General features: G+C 46.9%; 2 protein-coding genes across 2 annotated transcripts; both read left to right on the forward strand.

The window, feature by feature from the left end:
* Positions 1-9,374: 9,374 nt before the first annotated feature.
* LOC149329189 (uncharacterized) lies at positions 9,375-17,097 on the forward strand. The gene is made up of 3 exons (XM_089560133.1): positions 9,375-9,957; positions 12,048-12,609; positions 13,479-17,097. Exons 1-3 carry the CDS (start codon positions 9,869-9,871, stop codon positions 15,510-15,512), a joined length of 2,685 nt encoding a protein of 894 aa, XP_089416259.1. The 5' UTR covers positions 9,375-9,868; the 3' UTR covers positions 15,513-17,097.
* An 8,934-nt stretch (positions 17,098-26,031) lies between these two features.
* LOC149329190 (uncharacterized) lies at positions 26,032-27,253 on the forward strand. The gene is made up of 6 exons (XM_089562148.1): positions 26,032-26,341; positions 26,419-26,524; positions 26,604-26,719; positions 26,787-26,970; positions 27,029-27,104; positions 27,160-27,253. The coding sequence occupies exons 2-6, from the start codon at positions 26,419-26,421 to the stop codon at positions 27,251-27,253; spliced, it is 576 nt and encodes a 191-aa protein (XP_089418274.1). The 5' UTR covers positions 26,032-26,341.
* Positions 27,254-27,360: the final 107 nt, after the last annotated feature.

Raw genomic sequence — 27,360 nt, forward strand, 5'->3', positions numbered from 1 at the left:
CACCTTGGAGCGCCCGGGATGATGATGATGATGATGATGATGCTGCTGCTGCTGCTGATGATGATGATGTAGCCTTCCCTTTGTAACGGGTGGGCGCCTACCAAAGGTGGCTGGATATACACACACATAAAAACACTACTATCAAACGCGAAGCGGCAAACACACACGCAAATACCGACGAAACAGTACTGTTCTAGTGTCGCACCAGCGTCCACCACTCTGTCAATCGGCGCTTCGTCGCTGCAACCACCGCCTGGTTTGCCGCATCCGCCGTGCAGCCCTCGTTCGCATGGATGGATGGATGGATGGATAGGAGCGCCCCCTTTGAAACGGGGTGGTGGCAATTGCCACCATGCTCAGCTTTTCTTTCTTTATTATTTTTTTTGTTTGTTTACGGTGTTGGCAATTCTCATTAAGATTCTTCATCACCTTTGCCTACGGTTTCCTACAATTCTAACCTTATGCCACATCTCTGCTTTTCAGCCACCAATCCTCCAATCGCTTTTTGCTGACTTCCACTGCAGATTTATTTACATGACCATTGTTATCTTTAAACCCTAGGGCCTCAGAAAGAGTGACAGTGCCTGCATCGACATCCGGATGGATACCATCACATTTGATTATGAGGTGTTCAATTGTTTCCACAGATCTACCACACACTGCACAGCTGCGCGTTCTAAGACACCCTGATCTAGCTTCAAAAAGTAGGGCACTCCCTCTTGAGTTATCATAGAAAAATTCTTTCCTGATCTGCCTTTTCCAGAATCGATATAGTTCTACACTATGTTTCTTTTCCATTGAATTCATCCCATTTTTAACTTCCGCGTTTTTAACCTGTCGTTTAATGCGTTTCTTTCTCCGTCCTCATGACCGGCATACTTATTGGTTAGTTTTCTAGTTCTTTTCCGCCACTGTGAGTCAACGTTCTTTCTGTATAAATATTTAAATACCTTAGCTGCCCATCTGTTATCGTCCAATTTCCTCAGGCGTTCTTCATATAGTATTTTACTCTTAGCTTCCCGTGCCTCGAACGATGCCCAGCCCATATCCCCTTGTACTGCCTCGTTTGTGGTTTTGCCGTGGGCACCTAGTGCTAATCTTCCAACAGCTCTCTGATTTACGTCTAATCTCGACTGAACTTCTTCGCAGAACGGGTACAGTTGCGCCATCTAGCGACAGGAAGTCAAAGCTTGTGAACTGTGTGCTGAGGAAACTTTTTGGTTGGTTTGGTTTATGGGGTTTAACGTCCCAAAGCGACTAAGGCTATGAGAGACGTCGTAGTGGAGGGCTCCGGAAATTTCGACCACCTAGGGTTCTTTAACGTGCACTGACATCGCACAGTACACGGGCCTCTAGAATTTCTCCTCCAAAGAAATTCTTGCCGCCGCGGCCGGGATCGAACCCGCGTCTTTTCCGCTTTTATTAATGGCAGTGGTGGTTGTATACGAAGGCTTTGTTTCTTTTTTAATGTAAATCAATTGAATCAAATGAAAATATAAATTCTCGCGCAAAGTTGGAGAAGTACTTTACCGCAGGTCGTTGCTATGACGACAGCGTACGCCGTAGATAGTTAGGCCTAACATCAAGAAATTCTTGGATTTATCTAAAAAACGATTACTATTTGTCACATATATCGTTACGGAGGGATGAGAATGCACAAAATAAAAGTGAATACAACCGTTTAGAGCTAGCTATCGCGTCGAAAAATGCACCGGCGATGCAGTATTTGGTCCGAAGCGGGCGTGCAGGGCGCCACCATGTTGCCACGTTAACCACGCAAGCCACGCAAGCAACGCAACGCAAAGTCCGCTGGCTTGCGTACGTACGCAAGACGCACGGATCGCGCTTGCGTTCTGCGCATGCGCACTACGGTCCCCGCAATCTCCTTGCGTACGCTAAGCCCTTGCGGACGCACAGCTAAAACTGTCTATTAAGTTATTCGTATCGCCCTCCCGCTCCCCCACGATGCAAATGCGGGATGTTGCCAAATTCATAGCTACAGTCTCCTGGGTCGCACCCTCCAAAAAGCAGACAACCTTCGTTCCCAGAATTGACAGGAGGCTCCAGTGGCGTCGCTTGTGCTTATTTAATTATTTATTTGAAATCCTTAGAGGCCCATTGGGCATTGCGTAAGTAGTGCGTAAAAATACTATACTCTGCATTCATAACCAAAGGAAACAAAAGGGAAACATACAGTCATGATAAACATCATATCAACAAATTAGTAGAGAAGAAGAAGAGACGCGGAAATAAAAGAAAAAATGCGCGACCCAAAATAAATACCAAATAGGAGTACTTACTCGTTGACATCCACCCGAGCGCAGCCATACGGCTACAAAGGAAAGCTATTCCCCTAAAACATCCGACCAAAATAAATACCAGCAATAAAGGATATTGTGCTGGCGGAACGTGGTAACAGTGAGTAGCGTAGCGCCCCTAAGGCAAGCATATAGGAGTGAAAAGAAAAGGAAACATAAGTAAGAAAACATCAAAATAGCACGACAGTTGCAGCAAAGTAAAGAACAAAAAATAAGAGATAACAATGATTTGAACGAAGGCGTGCTAAATGACGGTTTCAGTGAAATGTGTGATGAGTTAGGTATGCAAAGAATCTAGATTATATGTGGAAGCGATGTTGTCTGTTATGTCAATCCGTAATCTCATGGCTCGTGGTAGTGCGGATGATTTGACTCCGAATGTATCACCTATATCATTGCGAAACTGAGCTGATTACATAATCTTTCCAACGTGCGGGCCGAGACATCGAGGTGAAATGAACTTGTTCTATTCAAGTGTATGTACATATTTGTGAAATAGCGTTAGGAGAGTGAGGTGGCGGCGTGTGCTTTGTGATTGTGGCCAAAGATCGGTTTTAATCTGAGTGACGCTTGAACAGTAGTTGTAGTATCGTGAAATGAATCGCGCTTCCATGTTTTTGATAGATTCTAACGTGGTGATCATGTTATTGTGACAGGGAGACCAAATGAAAGAAGCAAATTCAAGTTGTGGACGAACAAAAGTGAGCTATGCTAGTTTTCGAATATCAGATGGTGGATTTCGGAGATTATAATGACTTGGAGGCGACGGCGCATATGGATGAGATATCGAATGACATGAAAGATATGAAGAAACGCCAAGGTATTTGTAATGTGATACGTGAGAGAGTAGATCATTTTGAATACGGTATAAGTATAGCTAGACTTGATACTTTTACGGGTGAAGGAGATGACTGTGGTGTTCGCAGGGTCCCGGCAAGTAAGAAGCGATAAGAACGCTGCGTAGCACTTTATTGGGCAACAGCTGAGATGCGTTCTGCCGCGGCGCTCATGCAGGCGCTCGCTTTTGTAGAGCCACTGCTGACGTCATTTGGCGCGTCATCACGCGTCTCACTCGGTAGACACGAAACGCCGGCACACGTCTCTCTCGGCTCGCACAGAACGCCGGCACGTGTCACTTCCTCCACCGCAATTTGGAGAGTCACGATGGCTGGTATCGGTCAGGCAGCTTCATGACTCGCTGAGGGTACCGCCTCGTAGGGCTGTTTCCGCTGACCACGGGTGCAGGGCTAGTTGCGGAGAAAGCGGTTGATGAGGGTGGCGGACAATCTGAAATTTCTGGATGACAGATGTCGTTCTCCTCCCCCACCGCAAATGGTGACGGCGTGTTCGCAGCCGAGGCTCGTAGCAAATGGTCCTTGTATCGCCTCCACATGCAGGATCCCTGGGGTGTCTGCACCTTGACCTCGTACGACATTGGCCCGGTGCGCTGCACGATAGTTGCTTTGAGCCACCTTGGTCCGCTCCTGAAATTGCGCACCAAAACCTGTTCATTCACTTGAAACACAGTATGATCAGCACTTCGCAGCATCGTTTGCTGAAACTGGCTTGCTCCGACTGTACGCGATAGGGCGGGCTTTAAAGCGTCCAAACAAGTGCGCAGCTCACGACCAAGGAAAAGATAAGATGGTGTCTGAAGTGTCGTCGCATGCGGTGTGTTCCGATATGCCATCAGGAACTTGGATAATGTTTCTTCAAGGCTTTCTGTGGCTGTGCCTTTGCGTAAGGCGTTTTTATGCGAAGCATACTACTTTAGCTACCACTTCAGCCCTTCACCGTGGTTATGCGCCTCCAAATCACGTGATACATGCGTCACACCACGTGACACGATGACGTCACGGCAGTGGAGAAACGGGGGCCCACCTCGCGCCGTCGCTGTGGTTGTGCGCCTCCAAATCACTAGATACATGACGTCACACCACGTGACACGATGACGTCACGACAGTGGAGAAACGGGGGCCCACCTCGCGCCGTCGCTGTGGTTGTGCGAGTCCAAATTACGCGACACGATGATGCTTCGCATTCTCCAGGCTTAACTAAGTTAAGCCTCAGCCATTTTTTACCGTCTGCACAAACCTTTCAGCCAGCCCATTGCTTCTCGGGTGATAGGCAGAAGTGAAAACTTGTCGAACGGCGTGCTCTTTCATGCACGCTTGAAGCTCGGATGAGGTGAACTGTGTGCCGTTATCACTTACAACAGTCTCCGGCGCGCCGTATCGAGCGAAGAAATCACGTAATCTTGCTATGGTGGCTTGCGCGGACGCACATGTCATGACGTACACCTCAGTCCATTTTGAATGCGCGTCCAATTTAATGGATACATACGTGTATTTAAATACTTTGTTGCGAGGTTCTGTGTATACATGCTGTGACTTTGTTTCCAGGGGCACTCTTTTGTCCTTTATAAAGTTGTATCTTCGCATTTATAATACTCGATTTTATCTTCGCACTTCTAATGTATATCTTTCACAACTCGTTTCTTCATTTGCTCGCAGTTGCGACTAAAATTTCGCTGCAATTACTCGCAATACATGACCGGTGACAGCTGCTGCTGCTGTTGCAGTACACTGGAACGAAGGACTGCGACACTGAGATTTTCCCCTGGCCGTTGCATATGTACAAAAATGTAAAGGTTCTTGAACGACAAAGATTCATAGCGTCACTGAGATTTTCCCCTGGCCGTTGCATGTGTACAAAAATGTAAAGGTTCTTGAACGACAAAGATTCATTAAAATATTCGTCCTGTACTTGCTGATTTCATGGCCTTTTCGTTTCCCATATCAGCGGCATGCACTGCTTTGCTGCTTTCGGACTGATATAGTTCTAGACATCGTGTGCTACTTTATTTCCTTAGTGAATACGCAAAAACTTGCATGCAATTGTATTAGCTATATCTGCCACGAATTTTAAGACCTACGATTACATTCTTTTATTTAAAAAAATACATATTTCACTTGTCTAGACATTGCGTAGCGTTATCTCATGCACAATGACAATGCAGTTATTGTTCTTGAGTTTGATCCGTCCACAAATTCTGTGTGGTCACGCTGGAACATGAGCCCGCCACCCCCGAATAATAATTCTGGCTATGCCACTGGTGCGGATGGCTTGTCACTCCCTCCAAACGCTGCTGCTACTTCGCTCGCACGAGCGCGTCTCGCCGCCTTGTCCTCTGCTGACCCGCCGTACCTGAGGGGGAGCGTTCTTGCATTGTACCAAGGCTGCCCCGAGGAAACCGCCATTTCCGTTCCTCAGGCGACCTAGCTGTAGGCGTTGCACATAACAAGAATGCTTTAGTTCACGAGTGGCCCGCCATCTATTCGCTTCGTTATTTTTTGCCTGCACTTTTCCTTGGTAGGACGTCATACAATCAGAAAAAAAAAGAATGCGATGTACACAAGCTACTGCAGCTAGCAGTCGATCATGGCCAAATTAACTGATCCAAACGTGTGCGGAAGTTGCAAAAGGAGCTTCAACAAATGAGAAAACTGATGATTCCACTCCTAGGGCAATGTTAAGAGTCCCCGTAGCTTTTTTATATCGATTGACTATTCAGCATCCTAATGAGCCTTCTGGAATTCAAGGAACGCATGATTCTGTGGTATTTGCCTGAACGGTGGAAACATTCATGAAATAAATGTTCCGCTTTAAATTTGTCGATGTGAACCTGAGCTGAACATTTAACGAAAGGACGGTTATCAAGAATGGATGAAGCTAGAGTATCTTCAACGCTCGGTGCGCAGCGCTGTGATTAACCTGATTCCTTTTATCGAATTTTAATCTGTGCGGTTTCTGACAAGCGAGGACCGATTGAAAAATTTAATTTATTGCGGCAACAAACAGTAATATTTCTTGTACCTAAGAAGGGCACAGGCAGAGACCCCGCAACTGCACGAGGTAAAAGTTGATGTTGGAAAATAAAAGGTACCAAGGTAACTAAGATTTAAAAATCGTTAGTAAATTTTGAACGAAAACCACAGGAGCACGAACAGTAACACATGCTGAGTTGCCACGAGATGCAAATCAGCCGGGTAAAGATACCACTGCAGAAATACAAATGTATAAATGAAGAAACAAATAAATAACGGCAGCAATAAAAATGAAATGTCTCAAATGATAAAAATTGAAAGCCATTGCCGTAAAATATTGTCTCTGAACATCCATGCCACAATTTTCTGCATACCGTTACATATAAATAACGGCAGCAATAAAAATTAAATGTGTCAAATGATAAAAATTGAAAACCATTGCCGTAAACTATTGTCTCTGAACATCCATGCCGGAATTTTCTTCACAGAGTTACAATGATTATGAAGGACCTAAAAAGCGCGGGAATAAGCCACATAAAACTTGGCTGTCCCTTGGTTTCTGTGGCTGTTGGCTTCTCTCATATTTATAATGAGCCCCTCATTCCCCTCCCCTTGTTTGCTTAATTGCTTAGCGAGGGCCTCTGTTCAAGCAGCCTTGACGCCATAGGAAGCATAAGAGGGTTCTCACACAGCTTCCACCCTCGCCGTTCGATGGCTTGACAGCCGTCGCCGAAACTCAGCGGTAGAGCACCGGGCGCGTAATTCGGAGGTCGTGGGTTCGGATCCCACCGGCGGCACGTGGTTGTTTTTTCTTCTGCTTTTCTAATCAATTAGCTTTGAGTGATAACATACTCAGTAATATTCTAAATCGAACAACAGCACGAAATAAATAAATTAAAAATCCTCTACGTCCCTTGGTTTCTGTGGCTGTTGGCTTCTCTCATAATTATTTATAACGAGCCTCTCATTCCCCTCCCCTCGTTTGCTTAATTGGCTGACTAGAGTTCAGGATCAGGATATCGAAATATAAATGTGTAATAGTGTTGCAACAGTATTAATCGATTCCGAACGCTCCAAATGTGGCTTTTGTCTTGAAACATTCAGAACATCCAGTTTTGTGCGTCTGACTCTGTAGGCCAAGCAACCACGAGAGGACAGGGCGGAAGGTACCCCTTTTCTTTGGCGGCAGGTGGGCGCCACACCTGTCGAGTCACGACACGACTGCCTCCGGGGCAACGTCGTTTCGGCCCCTCTTTAGTGAGGTCCTGTTCCCTTTCAGGTGAAGGGGAGAAAGAGAGGCTAAGATGACAGGGGCACATGGCCGATCTCTTGTGCACGTGCATCAGGGTCACCAGAACCAAAGCCACCTGGCAGAACCCATGGAATGCATCGCGCTCAAGAATGTTGCCGGCTTTGACGACAAGGACCTTCCAGGAACTCAATGGACAACGAGCAGAGTAATCCCGGAGACGCGGTTTAGAAAAAAAAAGGGAAGTGGCGGAGGGGGGGAGGGGGGGTGGGGAGTCCAAGGGAACGTCACAACGAGCGAGTGCAGCACACCACAAAAAAAAAACGGTCTCGGAAGACGGTCGCGGGCGGCTGGGAAGGAAGAAACGTACAGCTCTTGTGCATACTTGTGCTGCATGTATTATGCAGCTTGTTGCGTTGGAAACGTAATGCGTGTTTTAAACACGTGACAGTAAGAACGAGAGATAAAACATCACGACTGTCCCAAGTAGTTTCTTTTAATTCGGGGCTGAATTCTTACAGTACAATCATGAGGATACAGACTTCTCTGGTAACATTTGACAGTCGACGAACTCTTCGCCGTTCTGTGTAATATGCATATTGTGACGCATATTCATGCGTCTCATGACACCTCAATTTTGAAGCGACAAAGGGCAAACATTAAGTGCTATGGTATTGGGCTTATATTTTTAGAGCCATAGTGCAGGCATGTATCTAAGGGTTTAGGGGGGGGGGGGGGGGGGGTGGAGCGGCGTCTTAGCCTAAACTCCCCCGTCCCTGACCTTCGATACGAAACGTTAACTTGGTCCCCTCTCGAAAAATACTGCTGGCTACGTGCCTGCCCTAGTCTGCGGAAAACCATCACTTATTCTTGCGGGCTGTAATAGATTCGGATTTTACTTAGCGGTTTCCCTCTTTAAGGGATTGCCTTTTCTTTTGGATAACCTTCGCCGGGGCACTTGGGATAAATGATTATCATCGGATAAGAAATTGATGCACTCATAGCAGCAGATGCGACCTCGAGCTTGTCATTATAGCGTCGTCCAAAGTCGGTGATTCAGTACAGTCGTACGCGATGACGCCAAACCTTTCGATCATGTCTTCGAGGCAGAGTTCCTGCACAAAGACTCGGTCTTTGCTCCTGAGTACTTACTTGGTAACATCAGTGCACATGACTTCGCTCATGGAACACCACCGAGTATGGCAAAAGAAATTTTGGGATGCCTAGCAAGGGTTTAAGGCGGCGGTACCACGCTAGCGGCGGTCAGCAGCCATTTTTCGTCATGTTTGTGTGAGCGGTGTGGCTCATCCGTTTGCGCTAGAGAAATGATATTGAGCGCATTGTAAAGATAATTGTATCTTCTTTGCGATGGTATGTGTCGCTAAAAGCTATTCACGTTAGTATGATAGCAGTGAGCAAAAAAGCGAGGGGCATAAAACGATATTTTTGCTCGACTTGCCTGCGTTGGATTTGCTGGTTACGAAAACTACTGCTCCGAAAAGAAAACTGCTTCTGCAGCTTTTAGATTAAGTGTGACTCAAGGACCTCACAGGCATTTTATTGAGTTATATTGGGTAGTTATTTAGAACTGGTGCCATAAAAAAGTGTGAAATTTAAAAGAATGGCGCATTAATAACTCCTAGTCCAGTTCATAAATCACAAACATATTTAGCAGGATTGTAGATAGTACCCATGTTGTTAATTCTTGAAAATTTCATTGAGCTACATGTCATAATTTTTTAGTTTTCATTGTTCAAAGTTGGTCGTAACCTAGAAACTGCGCTCTTTTGATCTAAGTTTTAGAAGCAAGTAAACGTCGTATAGGGAACAAATTTTGCACGCGAAATATTTAGGAAATATTCAAGGATCTGCTCAAGGCCGAATTTCGCTATTACAAACAGAACGGTATTACTGCGCCATTCAATTGCGCTATTTTTTGGTGCGCCGTAACCTCCGCAAAATACATCCAGCTCGAAAGATCACTGTTATATTCCAGGCTTTTTTGACAGGAACTGAAGTCGCTGGTCTTAAACTACCAGTGATGTAAATTTGGGTATGATAAACGGCTCATGTTAGCTCGCACTCGCCCCGTTTGTTGGTCGACGGGGCTGCTGCATTTGAATCTCGCGGGCGTTTTGACTCAACAATGGAGTTCCGCCGGTCAACGACAGTGGCGCTGTCAAACATTTTGAAGCAAGACGTACGAGACAGTAACTATTGGGGTTTACTGAAACGTGTGCGCAGCGCCTCCCATGTGTGTGTGACGCCCGCAACTCTCGCCCCGGTACGGACGGCTGACTACGCTGAAGCCTGTCCTGCCTTTCGGTCGCTTCTTCGGCTGCTCCGCAGGCTGTCATCGGCGTATCGTGCTGTTTTGCTTGTTGGTGTTTTTTTTTTACTGTGCTTCTGTATTTATGTGCAGCGCCGTTTTTTATCACGTTATCTTGCCAGTTTTTTGTGTGTAAAAGTGTCAAATGGGGAATCGGCGGCGATACCTTCAAAGCAAAAGGTCGACGATCACAAAGCGTCGTACGCGCATGGCTGATGTCAGGGCCAAACGCAGGTGAGCCATTCGGACCGCAATTTTGTTATTAGTATGTGCATTGAAGTCCCAACTGTACCTGTGTCGCGTGCGTGAGCTACCTCGTAGTGTGTGTTATCGAGTGCGGTTTTTCATGAACGCGTGTGCAAGATTACCAGTGTCACGGCACTGTGACATTTCGTAAGGCGAGAGCAGAAATCTGCTGCATAATTCTTTGTTCCTTAGCTGGGGTCCTGTAGAAGTGGCTCTAAATTGGAGAGTTGAGGGGCTTGTGTTTAGAAATAAGCGATGAGTTTTAAAAGTCACAGAGGGCATTGAGGGATATTTTATGTATATGACGACTCTCGTCCTGAGCATGCGCACGTCGCGGGTTGGATCCCAGATGTGGCAGATGGAATTTTTTTCTTCACTCCGCTCTGAAGTAAGTCTATAAACTGTTGGCATTTCTAAAAAAGTATACTACAGCTTATACAGGGCGATAAAATCACCTGCTGATTCTGCATTGCGCAAAACATTTCGCGTTTGCGTTTTGCATTCCTCCTGATTTCGTTAGGAGCTCGCAGTGCAGTGCGTGGAAGCGGCAGTTTACGTTGTGGGGGGATGGACACCTTTCTATGCGAGTGGCATTTGGCAGCTTATGTGTAGATTATGATGAGGGAGGGGCAAAGCGTGATAAAAAATCGTACAAGCGCACTGCGAGCCGTAGCTACTGCAGATACCTTAGTACCGGTGATAAACTAGTTCTTAGCACTTGAAATTTTTTGCTGAGGAGGTTCAATTTTCTTCATTCATGCACCTAGCTCGCGCCTATGATGCTGATTATCTTCTAGTTTCGTGCTATGAGGCCGGTGCTTTCAAAGAAATATAATTGTGCTCGTGAAATTCACTGCATAACTCTGGCTAGAGAAACGCACTAGTCAGTGCATGCTTCTGTTTCGTATTCACTGCAAGTAAATTTTTCTTCTCCTACTTCGCTGCAAGAATAAATTGTGAAGTACAATTTAGGGATGTCGAAGAAGCCCCACTGCTCATTTTTTATTGTCTGTAGTGTTGAAAAAGGGGCCAGAGAGCAAAACTTGTGATGAAAGTGATGGATGTTCAAGTGCCCCAGATGAAAACTGTGCTCTGTGCACTATCCAGTGTACTTCCTTTGACACAGTGAGAACCATGCCAACCATGTTATCAAGACGTCGGTCTGCCTTGAGTGTATGTTGTTTGTGGTTCTAGAAAACAGGAAGTGTTAGCAGTGTAATGAGTGACAGGGACTCGTCAGGCAAAAGTGAATTGCCTTTTGTCCTGTCCCTCACACCAAACTTGTCTGAATAAAGACTTCAATCATTCAAATCAAACCAATCAAATTAGGATTCTGTATCAAAAGCCTGAAGCAAACTTCAAACAGCCCACTCTTGGCAGTCACGGTATAAAGTTATCACCAGGCTGCACTAATGTAGTCTTGCGATCCTGTGCAGGCATGTGAAGTACCTAGGCTATCGGGCAAAAACATCATTTCCATTCCACAATGCAGGATTACAAAATAAAAATCAAGATTATTAGATATGGTGTACTATAACTGTTCTTGTTGAAACATTTACTGAAGGAAAATAAAAGACAATGAAAAGCATGTAACCTGCTCTTAGTAGTTCATGTTGCACATTACGCATTGTGGTTGTATTACATAATATGCTTTTAGTATTGCCAGTTGTACCGCATTTTAGCGCACAATCATGTCTTCAACATGACTGAAATTATAAAACAATGGAAATGAAAACTGAAATATAGCTATTTCTTGGAGGTTGCGTGCACTAGTATAGCACACAGCAAGGACTTGTGTGAAGCAGCTTCACTGCACATCTGCTGCAGTATTTCTGATAAACGGCCAGACATGCTTATTCTGCAGTCGATGAGACTGCACACTTCTGAGCATGAGCAACCATTTATGGTTTTATTGCTTCATCATGATGCAACCAAATTGCTACCATTGTCTGTTGGATACATCACAATTTCGTATGGAGAGCATTGTCTGCTGTATTTTGAAGCTTTATTTTACAATGATGGACTTATTTACAATGATTCTGTTCTTAAGAGTATATTCATTTCACCACATATTTCAGGCAGAAAGAAACCCTGCCAGAAAGCAGCAGAGGTGCAGAAATGTCCACTCCCCCACATGTGGAACCCAGTATGGGCCTTACAGATGCTGGAGGACCTGACTATTGGAATGGTCTGGGACTCGGCGGTGACGAACCCTTACCAGACCTTTCCTTTGAAAGAGTCACAGATGCAGTGGAGACGCCACAGCCTAAGGCTATTTCGGGGAGGAGGGTGGTGTCACTGACACACTTCATAGCTGCCATACGGCATCTTGACACTCATAGTTGCCCTCAGTCGAAAGAGGGCCACTTTGTATTTCAAAAGGAGCGAAAAATAGGGCTGTGGTCTGAGCTGATCTTTCAATGCAGTGGCTGTAATGAGGTCAGAAAGGTCACCACAGACCCGGTTCCGGAACCGGCATCCCTCGGAAACAGCCTTGAGCTTGGCGTCAATGATGCTGCTGTCTGGGCATTTATGAGTATAGGGTGTGGCCATTCTCACCTGGAGGAGGTGATGTCAGTTATGCAGGTCCCAGTCATGAGCAAAGGAGCATTTATGCGCCGGGAGGACTGTGTTGGAAAGGTAGGACGGTGTACCTACCATTGCAATATTTTTCTTGTATTTCAGAGTATTGGTTTTGGCACCTGCTCTCGTGTATTTGCATGATTTGCAAGCACCAACATATGGGGATTGGCCACGTCAAGGGGCAAAACATGCTTAGTATGGTCATAATGGCGAAGCATGAAGCGCAAAAAAAGACAGGGACATATTATGCTTAGTATTCTGTGCACACTTGGCTAGGTAGCTTTGCGTGTCTTACTAACTGTCCACTTATCTTGCAAAAGGTGCAAATGTAGTTTGTGTGTTTTCTCACTGGCAGTGTTCTTGGAAACTAATACCAGGCAGCAGTGTAGTAATTGTGGCTTTTTTTCAAATAGCAACAAAGAAAACTAAGCCTGAACTTGTGGAGAGGATTGGAAAATGTTAAACCCAAGCTTGTGTGCCACGCTAGCAGGAAGCACAACAAGAACACTATTCATTTTTCGGTCTTTTGTGCACTGTTATTTCATGTTTTACCTCATAACTGTGAGTACATAGGTGTCCACAGACATGACTGTGACATCACGGTGTGCATAAAGTTTAAGCACCTATGCAGCGGCATATTGCGAGTGACAAGGCAAAACTGCACACACCGTCATTGTCCACAGGGACAACACACACGGATTGGTCTTTGTGGAAGTCCACCACATGCAAAATGGGTGGTCAGGAAGCTCAGGGCTTGCAGCTATGCATCACGCCCTCCCTTTTCAGCCTCTCTCATTGTCCTTATCTTTTGCACTTCAAAAGCATGAAGAACCAACCAGCATGCTCTCATACCCACGTTTGTGTGTTGTGATTCGTTGTGGGTGGTAATTTCTGTACTCATGTGGAACAACCATTATGTTTTTCAGCATTGGAAGCATGTGCTCATAGAGCATATGCTCAAAGCTGGCCAAGAGGAGCGAAGGTTGGCGGCTGAAGCAGGGGAGTTCTGTGAGGACCAGAGCACTCCACACATCACGGTGGTGGTTGACGGCGGCTGGTCACACAGAAGCCATGGCCACAGGTATTCAGCAAATTCTGGAGTTGCGGTAATCATTGGAGCACGCACGCAGAAGCTGCTTTACCTGGGTGTGAGGAACAAACTGTGCAGTACCTGTGAGTACTACACAAGAGAACAGAAGCAGGTGAAAGAGCATGCGTGCTACAAAAACTGGAGTGCAAGCTCTGGTGCTATGGAGGCTGACATTATTGTGGAAGGGTTCAAAATGAGTACAGAGATGCATGGCCTGGAATACCGTACCTTCATAGGGGATGGTGATTCATCTGTCTACCATCAAATCAGCACGAAGGTAGACTACGGTCGTTTCATAAAGAAGAGCGAGTGTGCCAATCATGCAGTCAAATGTTATACCACTCGCCTCTACGGTGTTGTGAAAGAATGCAAAGGGAGTGCCAGCATCCTAAGTGGCCCTAGAATAAAACGCATCAAAAATGGTGCCCGCAAAGCAATCAGCCACTATGCCCGCACCCTGCGGGAGTTTCAGGGCTCCTCAGAGGAGAGGCAAGAGCTGATAAAGCGCAGCGCACAAGATCTGACTGCTGATCTCTTGAATGGGCCAAGTCATGTATTTGGCTGCCATGAGAAATGCAAAATGTATTTTTGTGATGGAACGAAGAGTGAAAATTCCTGGGGGTGCATTCCTCAAATGCTGAAAGTCAAGATAATGACTGCAGCAAATATTATTGCTGACAAGGCTGCCCGCCTGGTGACAGGGGATACAAGCAACCTTGCAGAGAACTACATGTCTCTTGCTGCCAAGTTTTCAGGTGGCAAACAGATCAACCGGTGCCAAAAAGGCTCTTATGAGCATCGGTGCCAAGGTGCTGGACTGAGTTTTCAGCTTGGACCTCAGTGGCATGCCATAGCTGCTAAAGCTGCAACTAACAAGAGTCCAGCACCTGTCCTGAAAAAGTATGTAGCAAAAAAAAATGACGAACGAGTGCATAAAAGGCTGCAGAGGAAACGGCTCTTTGATGACTGTGGTCAGCAGAAGCCTAGACACAAAGATCCTATGGCCTGCGAATCTTTTCGTCACTATGGGCCTAACTGTGAACAGCCAGATATGCCACCTGAACAGTTCTCTGAAAAGACTAGAGAAATGCTTCAGTGTTTGCAAGTTGATCGCAAGCAGCAGGAGGAAATTGAAAACGCAACACGAGGTCAGGCTGATAATCCAGCCTGGCATGCTGAGAGGCAGCATCGCCTTACAGCATCATACTTCCATTCCGTTTGTACACGGAAGGACTCTACTCCATGTGACGTACTTGTCAAAAGCCTTGTGCACAGAAAGAGCTTCACTACAGCAGCCCTGGAACATGGAAGGCACCATGAGAAAGAAGCCTTGAGCTTGTATGAAACTTTGAAGCAAAATGAGGTGCAGCAGTGCGGGCTTTTTGTAGATATAGAGCATGGTTTTTTGGCTGCTTCACCTGATGGTCTGGTTGGTACTGATGGTATTGTGGAGGTCAAATGTCCGTACACAACAAAAGACCAGGACCCACTGGAAGCTGCTCGAAAGATCTGTGCGAAAACAGATAGCAGTACTGCTCCTACGCTTCCGCAGTCTCACCAATACTTTTATCAAATTCAGGGCCAGCTTCACATTACTGGGAGGTCGTACTGTGACTTTGTTGTGTACACCACAAAAGGAATTCATGTGCAGCAGCTGCTGCGAGATGATGAGTTCTGGAGGAACAAAATGGAGCAAAGTCTTATTCGATTCTACAGAGACTGCATTCTTCCAGAAATTATTGACCCCCGAACTACCCGCTCAATGGAAATCCGCCGACCAGAATGGAATAGGCTTGCCATAGAGAAAAGCCAACTAAAAAAAACAGCTTCTTCCAAACGGAAGAAAGAAGCGTGTGCCCAAAAGGAGTGAACTATGTATGTTTGAAGCAGAAAAGCAATGCCACTGTCTGAAAACAATCATGTCACTTCCCGTACGAGTAGTCGGTTCAACCAGCGAGAACTGTGTAACCACTACGATGACTATAAGTATGCACCTCTTTCTCATGGCACATCCTGCTTGACAAACAGTAGTCGGTTCAACCAGCCAGAACTGTGTCACCACTACAATGACTGTCAGAAGCACCTCTGTCTCGTGGCTATCCTCCTTGACAATCAGTAGTCGGTTCAACCAGCGAGAACTGTGTAACCACTACAATGACTGTCAGAAGCACCTCTATCTCATGGCACATCCCCCTTGACAATCAGTACCGTGTTTTGTGGTGTATAAGTCGTATCCCCCTTCAGATGGCTGTTTATCCAAAAAACGTACATAAGCCGCACCGGTGTACAAGACGCACCTGTCCACTGGGGTCGTTGAGGATCACCTGTAAAAAAATTGCGCCGACAATTGTGGCAGCTCATATACAATCTAAAAACTAGATAGGACTTTTAAAAATGTTTATTGAGATACATACGGAAGGCACGCAAAGGCGCAGTCAAAAGTAAATAAAATGCACAAATGGAAAACTGCATCCATCATACCCTTATTTTGCGCGTCTGGCGCTCGTCATCGTCGGCTAAAATGTGTGCACGTTATGTTAGTGACACGGCATAATAGCAGCAGTGTATGGCCAAACCCTGAAGTTTGTCTGGTGTCACCATGCATGCGCTCCCTACTGGCTATACCAGAGGCCATGCACGGTATTTGCTGACTCCTATCTAACTGGGCGAACCAATCTTTATACACACCACAGCTAGCACCGGAAAAAATCATCGTACTGCATTATGAAAATGGCGTGCACTCATTTTAGCTGCCGCCGCCGACTGCCGGATGCACAAGATAACAGTATGTTGGAGACAGTTATCCGCTCGCTCAAGAGACAGCGCGCACCGATATTTTCAAATCTCAAAATTGTAAGTTGCTGGGTTAAACATAACAAAGTGACATGGACTATAAGGGACGCGGTAGTGGTCGGCTCAGTTAGGCATCGCGCAGCACATCCATACCAGCACACAAGCACCTTTTCGGGAGCAGCTGGTGCGACCCGCATTTATTCCGTTTATAAGTCGCACCGACGAAAATTTCAGAAAGAAATGCGACCTGTACACCTGAAAATACAGTAGTCTGTCAAACAGCCCGAACTGTGCAACTACTATAATGACTGTCAGAATGCACCTCCATCTCATGGCACATTCCCTTGACAATCAGTAGTCGGTTCAACCAGCAAGAACTGCGTAACCACTACGATGACTGTCAGGACGCACCTCTGTCTCATGGCACATCCTGCTTCACAATCAGTAGTCGGTTCAACCAGCGAGAACTGTGTAACCACTACTATGACTGTCAGGACGCACCTCTGTCTCATGGCACATCCTGCTTGACAATCAGTAGTCGGTTCAACCAGAGAGAACTGTGTAACCACTACAATGACTGTCAGGACGCACCTCTGTCTCATGACACATCCTGCTTGACAATCAGTAGTCGGTTCAACCAGAGAGAACTGTGTAACCACTACAATGACTCTCAGGACGCACCTCTGTCTCATGACACATTCTGCTTGACAATCAGTAGTCGGTTCAACCAGCCAGAACTGTGTAACCACTACGATGACTGTCAGGACGCACCTCTGTCTCATGGCACATCCTGCTTCACAGTCAGTAGTCGGTTCAACCAGGGAGAACTGTGTAACCACTACTATGACTGTCAGGACACACCTCTTTCTCATGGCACATCCTGCTTGACAATCAGTAGTCGGTTCAACCAGGGAGAACTGTGTAACCACTACGATGACTGTCAGAAACACCTCTATCTCATGGGTTGTCCTGTGTGATTAGCTCATGGTTGAGCAACTATGAACTATAAGTTATTGTAACCTATGTTGATATCTTTCTTGTGTTCCCATCACCAGCCAGGTCACATCCAGTGGAGGACCACAGCCAGTTGTGACCTCTATTCCTGTCCTGTTCAAATCACGGGGAGCCTAATTTTTATACGCACCACATCTAGCGCTGGAAAAAATGCTGGTACTGTATTTTGAAAATGGCATGCAACATGTCTGCACTCCCTGAAGACTTGCCGCTGCAGACCATCAGACCTCGCCTAGTCGTTTGCTCTTTTGCAACAATATAGTTTTTCTTTCCGCCCTCCTGTTATGACCTCGTAGGTGAGTATATGTGAGGTAAAATCATTATAGAGGGTATTTTTGCTATAAACTTATCACTTGTTTCATACAAATGCTTGAAAGCTACACAGCCCTCCTTGAGTTGGGTGTTTTCCTTAGCTGAAAAGGCGCTGAAGCACATTTGTGGATGAATGCACTCTAAATATGCTTGTAATTGATTTTCAAATGTAACCGTTGAGATCCCTGCTATATGAAACATGAAACTGTGTTTTCATTTCTTTCCGCTTTATATTTTCAAAAATGTGGGGCTTTTATATGTCCGTTGCAACGGCACTGTTGAGTTGTTTCTTTTTCCCCAAGTATAGCTTAGTTGGACATGCTGTACTTCTTATGCCTGCTCCTTTCTTCTGTTCTATAGCTGCGTCTTTTCTTTTGCTACTAGCCCGCTTGTGGGGTTCACTTTCCTTGGAAGCACAGTATCAATATACACTTTCAAGGGATATTCAACCTCACAGCTCACATTTTTCTGCTTGTGTGTAATGGATACAGCCTTCTGCTGGTAAGCTTTTTCTTCGTGAACTGCTGGTGACATCAAAACAAGCAGTGTATCATTGTTCCAGCAGCTTTGTATCACCCTGTATGGCGTAAGCAGAATATGTTTCTATCGTGCTCAGCAGGCTTTTATCCTAACTTATCTGCTCTCATTGTTACAGTGGCAGCAAATTACTTAGATGTATGTAAGGACTTTTCAGTCCACTTGCTATGTTTATGCACATATTTTCTTTCCTTTTCCGTTACTGCCCTCACATTTTTGTATGACGGGAGGTAAGCATATGTGTTTGTGTGTTACTGAAACACTAAGTCAATGGAAAGTAACTGCAATGGTTGAGCAGTAAAGAGCAAGCTAATACCCACTTTTGAGCACTGACATTTCCTGTCACTTCCTGAAAATAGACTCACATATGACATTGGTATGGACTTGTTTGGTTGCAGGCTGCCACCATGATGTGTGGGGGAGTTGTGCAAGGCATCTGAACGTGCTTAGCAGATGTTGCAATAAAATGGTCCTGTTTTTATAAGGAACATGTGTTTGTCTTTTGAAAATGCACATCAATGGAAGTGAATGAAGCCTTCTGCTTCTGCCTCTACCAGTGGCGAAGTGCATGTGTGGACAGTGTGATTTCACTAGCATTGTAGTGGCAAAGCATGCCCCCAAAATTATATGTCAATCACACACTGCAAGAAAAAAAGAATGCACGGATAACATTCTTGAAAGGTATATGGGAGCATAGCTGGTGATATGCATGCGCGCAATGCAGCAAAAACAATGCCAGCATCTCTTGCCATTGTTTGCACTGCATGAAATACCAGTACTTTCCCTCAGCGGTGTGCACACCACGGATACCGAAATCGTTAGAAATGCAATCAGTTGTCAGTCTCGGCTACAGGGTATTATGATTCAAAACTAGCTCTTGTAAATGGCGGTTTCCGGAAGAGCTGCTCCACAATAGTACAGCGACATTTGCTGCGCATGGCGCTGCACGAATGCGCGTGTAGTGTCTAGATAGGAGTAGGTGAGTTGCATAAATATGGAAGTCTGCTATGGTGGGCTTGCTGCTCGCACCGCTGGCACTTGCCACGTGCCAGCGCAAGTGCCAATCTGCTCGCGGGTGCTCAAAAGCGGTGGTGTCCCTCATTGTTAGTCATGGCTGGAATTCCGCTCCGGTCAAGAATGGAGAAAATTGTGCTGCGGGCGTGCGGGGCAGCTTGGTGTATGCGAGTGAGAGGGGAGCTTGCGGAGCGGGCGAGCGTAGTGTATGTGTGTGTGAGAGAGAGAGAGCGCGGTCGCCCTCTCCCGAAGTGCGCGCCTCACGTGTCAGGTCGCCGGCAACTTTCGCGGTCCTTCCCACTGGCTGTATCGCCTCGCGTAATGGAAATACAAGCAGGTGGGAAGGTTTTCCCTCTCTCTCTACCCTTTGTTTTCCCCTTCACTGTTATCTCGCTTTCCATTTCCATCCCCCAGCTCAGGTGCTTCTAGACATGATAGCAGATGCCGGCGCTGGCAAGAATCCTTTTACCTTCTTTTTCATTTACAATAAAAGCCACTTACTACTACTACTCAGGATAGTTCCGTGAACACGAGGGGCCGAGAGCTTCTGGTGAAATTTATTGGAAACCGGTATGAAGTCCTTTGGCTGGGTGGTCTGTGGATGACATTGGTGAAAACATTTTGTCTAAGAGCTATTTTTCAGCAGATTTCGAAGCCCTCTCAGCAACACCATCAAGGACTTCAGGATAATTCAGCAAGGTTATGTGGGAAGCAGGTTTTACATCGCGAATTGTTTTTTGACCTGGTTTACAAAGCGGGGAACATAATATGACGTTAGTGTCGATCCGTATTCACAAATTAGAAGAAAGACCATAAATATTTTCAAAATGGTGCTCGTTTACCTGATAAACATTTACGACCAGATTTTCATTAGCGTGGTTATGAAAAAACCCTAATTGGAAGCGTCCGGAACTCTACATTTTACCAGATCTGGCGAACGCTTCAGCCTCTTGCCCAGGACGGTTCCTCATGCTTGTTTACAAAAAAGCATACAGCAGCAGCATGCTTGCATTGTCTTCGCATTCCGGCCTTGAAATAGCATTTGCCACAGCGGTTGCTTTTGTGTGCATGGTGTTGAAGACGAGGTTCGGGGTCGCGGCTCGACGGATCCACGGTCTGCACGACGCCCGTTCCCACCTCCAGGCCAAGGACAGGAGTGCCGCAGAGCGACGGAGTTAGAAGGTGGCAAAAGAAGGCTGAGTTTATTTACATAATTACATGAGTGAAGATCGGAAAGTAGTGCTCTTCGACGGCATTCGTTGCGAGTTTTATACCATCTTTCTTCCCTAGCTTCCCTAGGATGATGACGTCAACTCCAGGGCAGGTGAGGCCAGAAACTCACTCGCGCGCACACACTTCCACTCCCGCACCTGTGGACACGTCACGCGTTGAGCCGGGGAGAAAAGGAGGCCCTCGAGGTAAAGTTGAGGTGAAGTTCTCGGACGCGACGAATGTTCCCCCGGGCTGTTGACACCTGTCCGTCAGAAGACATCCGTCACGAAGGGTCGGAATGCGAGACCGTCAAAAGGGCGGAAGGGGGCCTTTGTCCTTTGGGGACGTTCTTGAAGATTGCGGAAGTCCCCCGCCAGCCCGCCGCGGTGCTTGGTACGCAGAACAATCATCGAGACGACGGCCCTTGACATTCGCAACGGTTACTGCGAAAAGGGAGAGGTAACGTCCACGTGCTGATGTCCCCACGCACGTGGGCCGACTCCGGAGAATTGGGCGCTTTTGTGTCCATTGGGCCTGCACGGAGACGTAGCAAAGGAGGCTGCCCTAGCCTCGTGCCGAATCCGGAACGACTTGAGGCGACCAGATTTTCATTAGCGTGGTTATGAAAAAACCCTAATTGGAAGGGTCCGGAACTCTACATTTTACCAGATCTGACGAACGCTTCAGCCTCTTGCCCAGGACGGTTCCTCATGCTTGTTTACAAAAAAGCATACCGCAGCAGCATGCTTGCATTGTCTTCGCATTCCGGCCTTGAAATAGCATTTGCCACAGCGGTTGCTTTTGTGTGCATGGTCATGAAACGTGAAAAAAATCTGCCATCATTTACACACACATCTATTTTCCTCAATATTTCATGACATTCTAAGATATTGGGAGTAGGCATTGCTCTGGCTGAATGTAACTTCTAAGTCAAAATGTTTGCTTGCACATGAATGAGCACATATAGCGATGGCTCTGCAAATAAAGTGTTCCCGCATGCGCGGTAATCTCTTCAGCTTCGCATATCTGTTTAGAGGCACTTTATGCTCGCATAAAGATTGTGTTTATTATTATTAGCGCAAAACGTAACAAAACCCCATTGTATTGGCCTCGAATTTCAAGTTGATTCACTTAGGACACACACTTTCTGTCACTTCCCCATGGAGGTAGTTTTCATTGACAATCTGCTCCACTGAGTGCACGTGATCAATTAGCAATTTTCGCTCCTTCAAGTTGACAGAAAAAAAAAATGTTTTCACTATTTTCTGGGACACACATCTTAGGCTCTACATTTTTCTCACCTGAAAAAGAAAAAAAACGCGACTGCGCATACAGATTTGCTGGCAGGCCAACACGTGCAAAGAAAACTGGCTTCCTTCAAGACACACGTCATCAACGCACGTGCTTCTGGTCCGAAGGGCAAAACATGCGCCGTACCGAGAAGGCTCACACTGGGAGAAGAAGGCTGCCAGGCGTTTCGAATCAGGGAACAAAGCTGGTGGGGGAGTGCTCGGCACCTGAAAAACCGGTTCAGAACCGAAATTCGACGATTTTGCCCATCGGGGCACACCTTTTTGACGTCACACTGTTTACATCAGGGAGAGGTCTATTATGAGGCACCGGCCGGATACACTGGCGCCCCGAGCGCGCTCCTGCCACCCGGCCTAAGTCATTCAGCGCAAGCGTTTCCCCTCTTCTATCCTGTGAGGGCCGGCGAGGCGTCTCTAATCGGGGTAAAAAGGCGGCGAAGGAGCCCTCGGGACCAACAACACCGGCTCAGAACCAAAAGTTGTCACTTCTGCCAACCGGGCCACAACTTTTTGACGTCACGCTGTTTACAATAGGGAGGGGGTTTCACAGTTCTGCGAAGCTGATGTTTTGCGAAGGCGATTGACATGCGGCCGTTCCAATCCAAGGTTCTTCTGCAGCCAAGGCCAGGCTAGAAAGAGGAGACAGACCTGTGTGCCTCTGCTGCGGGGAGTGGGTACAACTTGTCAGGGCGCACCCGCCCTGGGCGCAGTGGGGTTTGTAATAAAAATCTTTAGCGCGGCACCCAACCCTTGCTCTCACCGTCGTGGTAAAGCGGTGCGTTGCGCGTTTCTTTCCAGGAACGACGCTTGCTCCGTCAACAACTGCGGGGGGTGGGGGGAACGTACACTGCCAGTAGCCTTTATGCGCTCGCAATTACATGCGTGGTCCTGACAGTCAACAGACTCGAGCGACAAGACGCGGTCAGGTTCGCCAGCGTAGCCTTGTAAAGTGCACCGGGGAAGGCGTGTCCACAGATGACTCACCCCTTTCATTTCTGCCTATTGAAGCCAGCACTGCCCGTTACTGCTCTGGAGACCACCTGCACCCACAATTATAAATGCTTTTTGGCAAAAAGAGGTGCTATTTGGAAATGATGATAGTGACGATGGGTGTTGCAGGTAGTGACGATCGGTGCTGCAGCACATTGTGAAAATTAGTTTGTTTTCGCAAATACTTGCAAAATATGTCATAGCAGATGTAATTGCTTTCGCGTCTGATCGCATGCTGTTATCTAAGAAAGCATCACGAGCCTGAGATTAGCAATATCTCTGCTACACGGGCGTTTCAAATACCTTCCAACCGAGTGTCATTCGAGTCGGATGTCGCCTTGTGCAGCTGCACGAACTATTCAATGGCATTTGGCTGACATACTATCAAGTCAATGGAGCTCCGCGAAGGCATTCGAGATTTTGGAATCCCTTCGAGTCACGAACACGGCCCGCACTGACGTCGCCATCCCTTCGCTCCGCCAATAACACAGGGCGACTGCACACCAGTACTCCTTTTTACAGCGCTGTATGCAAACAGCTATGTTTGTTCGCGTGAGGTAAAACGAGAGCTACGCTTTTGTTTTATTAATCCTATTTGTGTACTTGTTGTTCCTTTGCTTGTTTATGCAGCGCGACAACTTTGTAGAAACCGCCGATGTGATCGCGCGCCTCGGAAACATTCGGTGGCCGGATTGCTGACATCGCGTAGGACCGACGCTTCTAATTGTCCCTGCTTTCTCCGATGTGATATTCAATTTTGAATCGCTTTATCCTGAAGTACGTTCGATGGCGAAATAAAACGTCCTTATTCCTAATCCACAAGCGACGCCGGTGACTGCTGCATGTTGCCCAAGAGCGCGGCAGTCTGGGTCCGACCAGAGCTTTCCTTTCATTGTATGTGCATCCTGCACTGTGAAAATAGTCGATATTAGGTCACCGTTGTGAAAACTTCATTTGTTGGCCATTTGCATTCCCCAAAACGTGAATTCGCGTTCGACGGTTGCGGAAATTGCACACACGAAACCTGCGGAATCGTTAGGCCTATCGCGGAAAGGGGTCGTCGTCACTAGCAGAGCGAGAGTAGCTGTATTCAGGTATGTACATTATATTTAGTTGCTCATTACCAAAAAAAAGTTCGCACTAAGAACCAGAATAAAAAATAAAACTTTATTTACAGCGGAGCACGGCTGCTGAGACTACACACTCGCCTTGCCGGACCAAGTGTAGTGTGTTCGCCAAACTCACTGCTGAGCAAATGCGTTTTGGTACGAGGCTTTTGTCGCAAGCTTTCTGGCACGGGGTTTTTGACACACGAGGTTTATGTAGTATGGGACATACATTGCAAGGGCGTTTGTCACGCAGCTCTAACAAGGCAGAGCTTTGGAAACGGGTGTTCTGCACTCGAATCAATCATGCTGTATCAGCAGGAGATATGTTACAATTTCCAATTAGCGGCTTGGAAGACGTCCTTTTAGTGCGAGTGTAAAGCGTGTCATAAGCATGATGGAGATGCGCGATTGTTGTCAGTGCACCACCTAGTACCTGCTCCCAGTATAGGCCACGCCGCCACATTGAAGGCGCTTTAGCTCTGCAGGGTACGTAACCGGCGTTTGGATTCTTGCAGATTCACTAAGAAGGTTTTTGTATGATGTTGTATCATCCTCCTTTATAAACAACGCAGCCAGCCCTGCCTGAAACAGGAAAGCAGAAGTACAGTCGTGATTAGCATTAGATTAGCACCAGTGACGTTTTTATCTCGCAACGACAAAAGCAGCGCACGTGTTCACATAATCGTAACAGGATGCAGAGAACCGTGTAGGTCATTTCGAAAAACCTGACATTTATTCTTTATCGTAAGCGTCGCTCACAACGTTTCCCCAACGGAATGTACAAGCTGTGCAGCGCTCGCGTCATGTGCAGCGAGGTAGCTTAGTTTGCGGCTTTTCCTCTACTACAGTTGTGGAATTGCATGAAAATTGGTTACTGTTTCTGCAAACGCTTTCGGCAACCTTCGCAGCTGCAGGACAACCAGCTCTGTCAAAGCGTGCTGCATGCCCATGCACAATGCGTGGACATCCAGCCTCCGACATAATCGTCAGATATTCCAGGAGGCGAGGACCCGGTGCAGCTGTGCCGGCTTTACTGAGTCGGACAGGTAGCGAATACTTGGGACGAAAGATGGTTACCATGTTGAGTCGAGGAAGCGATACCCAGAAAACGTGTGAGGTCAGAAAAATTGCTACGCGTTCACATAACGAATAGGATGGCAGAATGGACCATTGTACGGAAAAAGAAAATGAACTGAAAGGGACAGGGGACGCTGGAGGAATGAACAGCAAGGAGTAGGTGGTGTAATGCCCTGTCTGATGCGTGGTATACTGAAACCCCCAAGTAAGGCAGCGAAGCACCCATGTACGTTTTTCTTTTTTGCGGTGCGTGGTCAGAGGGGCTCAGCATGGTTGCAAATTTTTGCAAGCCTGCAGACCTAGTTATCAGTGCAGCGATTCGTTATGATTGTACAATACCCAACATAATAAGTATGAGCCAATGAAGTTAGCTTTTATACCCGGCGTCAAACGTTTTGTGAAGCCTATATTCGAGTAAACAAGCCACGTGTTGATACGAAAAATTGAAGATGGCATCACGCCTGCCTGCAGGCATGTGCTATTTGTTGATCTTGCATCTACGTTAGCGCACACAGCAGCTTACCCACTTTCCCCGCTTTTCGGTTACTGAAGTTTTCCTTTACAAAAGCACTGGCTTCCCTGCGCGACGCCCATTGCAGTGCATGGTCACTTTAGATAATGGGACATTTTGCACCCTGCAAAACTGCAAGATGAATGGAACATTTGCGGAAATCTGTAAGTGAGCTTTCGGAAAGGCTTGTTTTAGAAGGTCTCGTTCCTGGAAGACACTCTCGCATTCTTTGTGGAAACGAACAGAGCCATGCTTCCGGTGATGAAAAACCTTTGAAATGTCGCCATGTGACTTCGCGAGTACTCCTAGGGAGCTGTCGAGAAAGTACAGGGTCGTCCACTCTTAGTTAGAAGGCCGCACTCTTCAGAGGGCCACCGCGTGCGACACAGTCGCTCACCACAGCAAAGTGGCGCAGAAGAAGGTTTTTTTTTTAAATAAACCACTACCACCACCCTCCAAAGAGGACGGCCACGCGCTAGCGCATTCTAAGTAAGAGTGGACGACCTTCTGTAGCAAGGCAGCAGGGGCTAGGCAGGAAATGAAAAGAAACTTGTCCACTTTCGGGTCTGAAAAAAATTTGCAGGTGTCGAGCGATCCTCCGCGGCCTTTATCCCCGAGAGACGCCTCGCAGCCTTTCCTTTCCTGGTAAGAGCCTTCTTGGTACAGCGCCAGTTTTGTCCACGAGACGGGAAACACCTGCGCTGATGACGTAAGCTGAGAGAGGTCGCCGGGTGCACCCATCAGTATAAATTACGGGCCAGCAGCGTAGCAACCGCATTGCGACCCGTCGTCCCGTCACAAGGATCCTCGATCATCAGCAGTAAGTATTGCTTTTTCCATATACTCGCGGCATAACTGGGGATTCCCTAAAAGTAATTTTTTTTCTTTTTGATTCAGATGTTTCAAAACCAACCTGCGAAAATTTACGAGCATCAGCTCATTGGGGACAGCATGCTCCTGCGGTTGGCGGAGCGTGCTTCTGGACTTCCGCGAAGCCAGATCGGTAAGTTTGGCCGTAGAAGCAAATATGGTTCATTTTCTGAAACTGCAGTGCCTAACTGCTCGTAAATTTCGCCGCGCAGAAAGTCCTACCCTAATGCCGGGAGGGACTGCGGCAACTCTGCTCGGGAGACTACGCAGGGTGGCTCACGTGGAGCCCATGGTCGCCGTCCTGGTTGGCACCAACGACCTTACCAGGGTACGCTTGTTTACGGCATCGGCATTATGCGTGCAAACTCATTTCCCTGTTTTTTTTTTTCTTGCAGGCGCGTACCATGGTCGACGCAAGGCAGCTCGTGGCCACCCTGCGGGAGATTGTGGAGTGGCTGCGCGGGCGCTGTGCCGTGGTTGTTTTGCTCACGCTACCACCCGTCGCCCGTGCAGCCCACAACAGCACCCACTGGCGCATTTTGAAAGTAGTCAACACGTGGATTACTCAACAGAACCACGGTAAGTTAGTTCGTAACGTAGTCTATAAAATCTAATGATTGCTTTCATTTCTACGCAGACAATGTGGTGCCAGTGCAGATAGACCGCCTGTTCATACTGCGGAAAAATCGCGTGAAATACTGTTTTTATGAAAGGTAAGTAAATATGTCAACATTTTCCGCTCAAAATAACGACTGTTATTTCTTTTAGGAGGATAGGAGTGGCCAGGCGGCAGGATTGCGTCCACTGGAGCGCGTCGGGCATGGACGCAGTCCTGGAGCTTCTGGCGGAAGTGATCGCCTAACGCGAACTGCCCAGAATGGCCTTCTCCCAAAGGACGGTAGGCAGCAAGTAGTGAGCTACTTCGAAGACGACGACCTATGGCTTCTTCATGGTGGTAAAAAAGACGGA

This window comes from Amblyomma mixtum, chromosome 9 (assembly GCF_055824585.1).
Source record: "Amblyomma mixtum isolate Tamu chromosome 9, ASM5582458v1, whole genome shotgun sequence".
Classification (NCBI taxonomy): Eukaryota; Metazoa; Arthropoda; class Arachnida; order Ixodida; family Ixodidae; genus Amblyomma; species Amblyomma mixtum.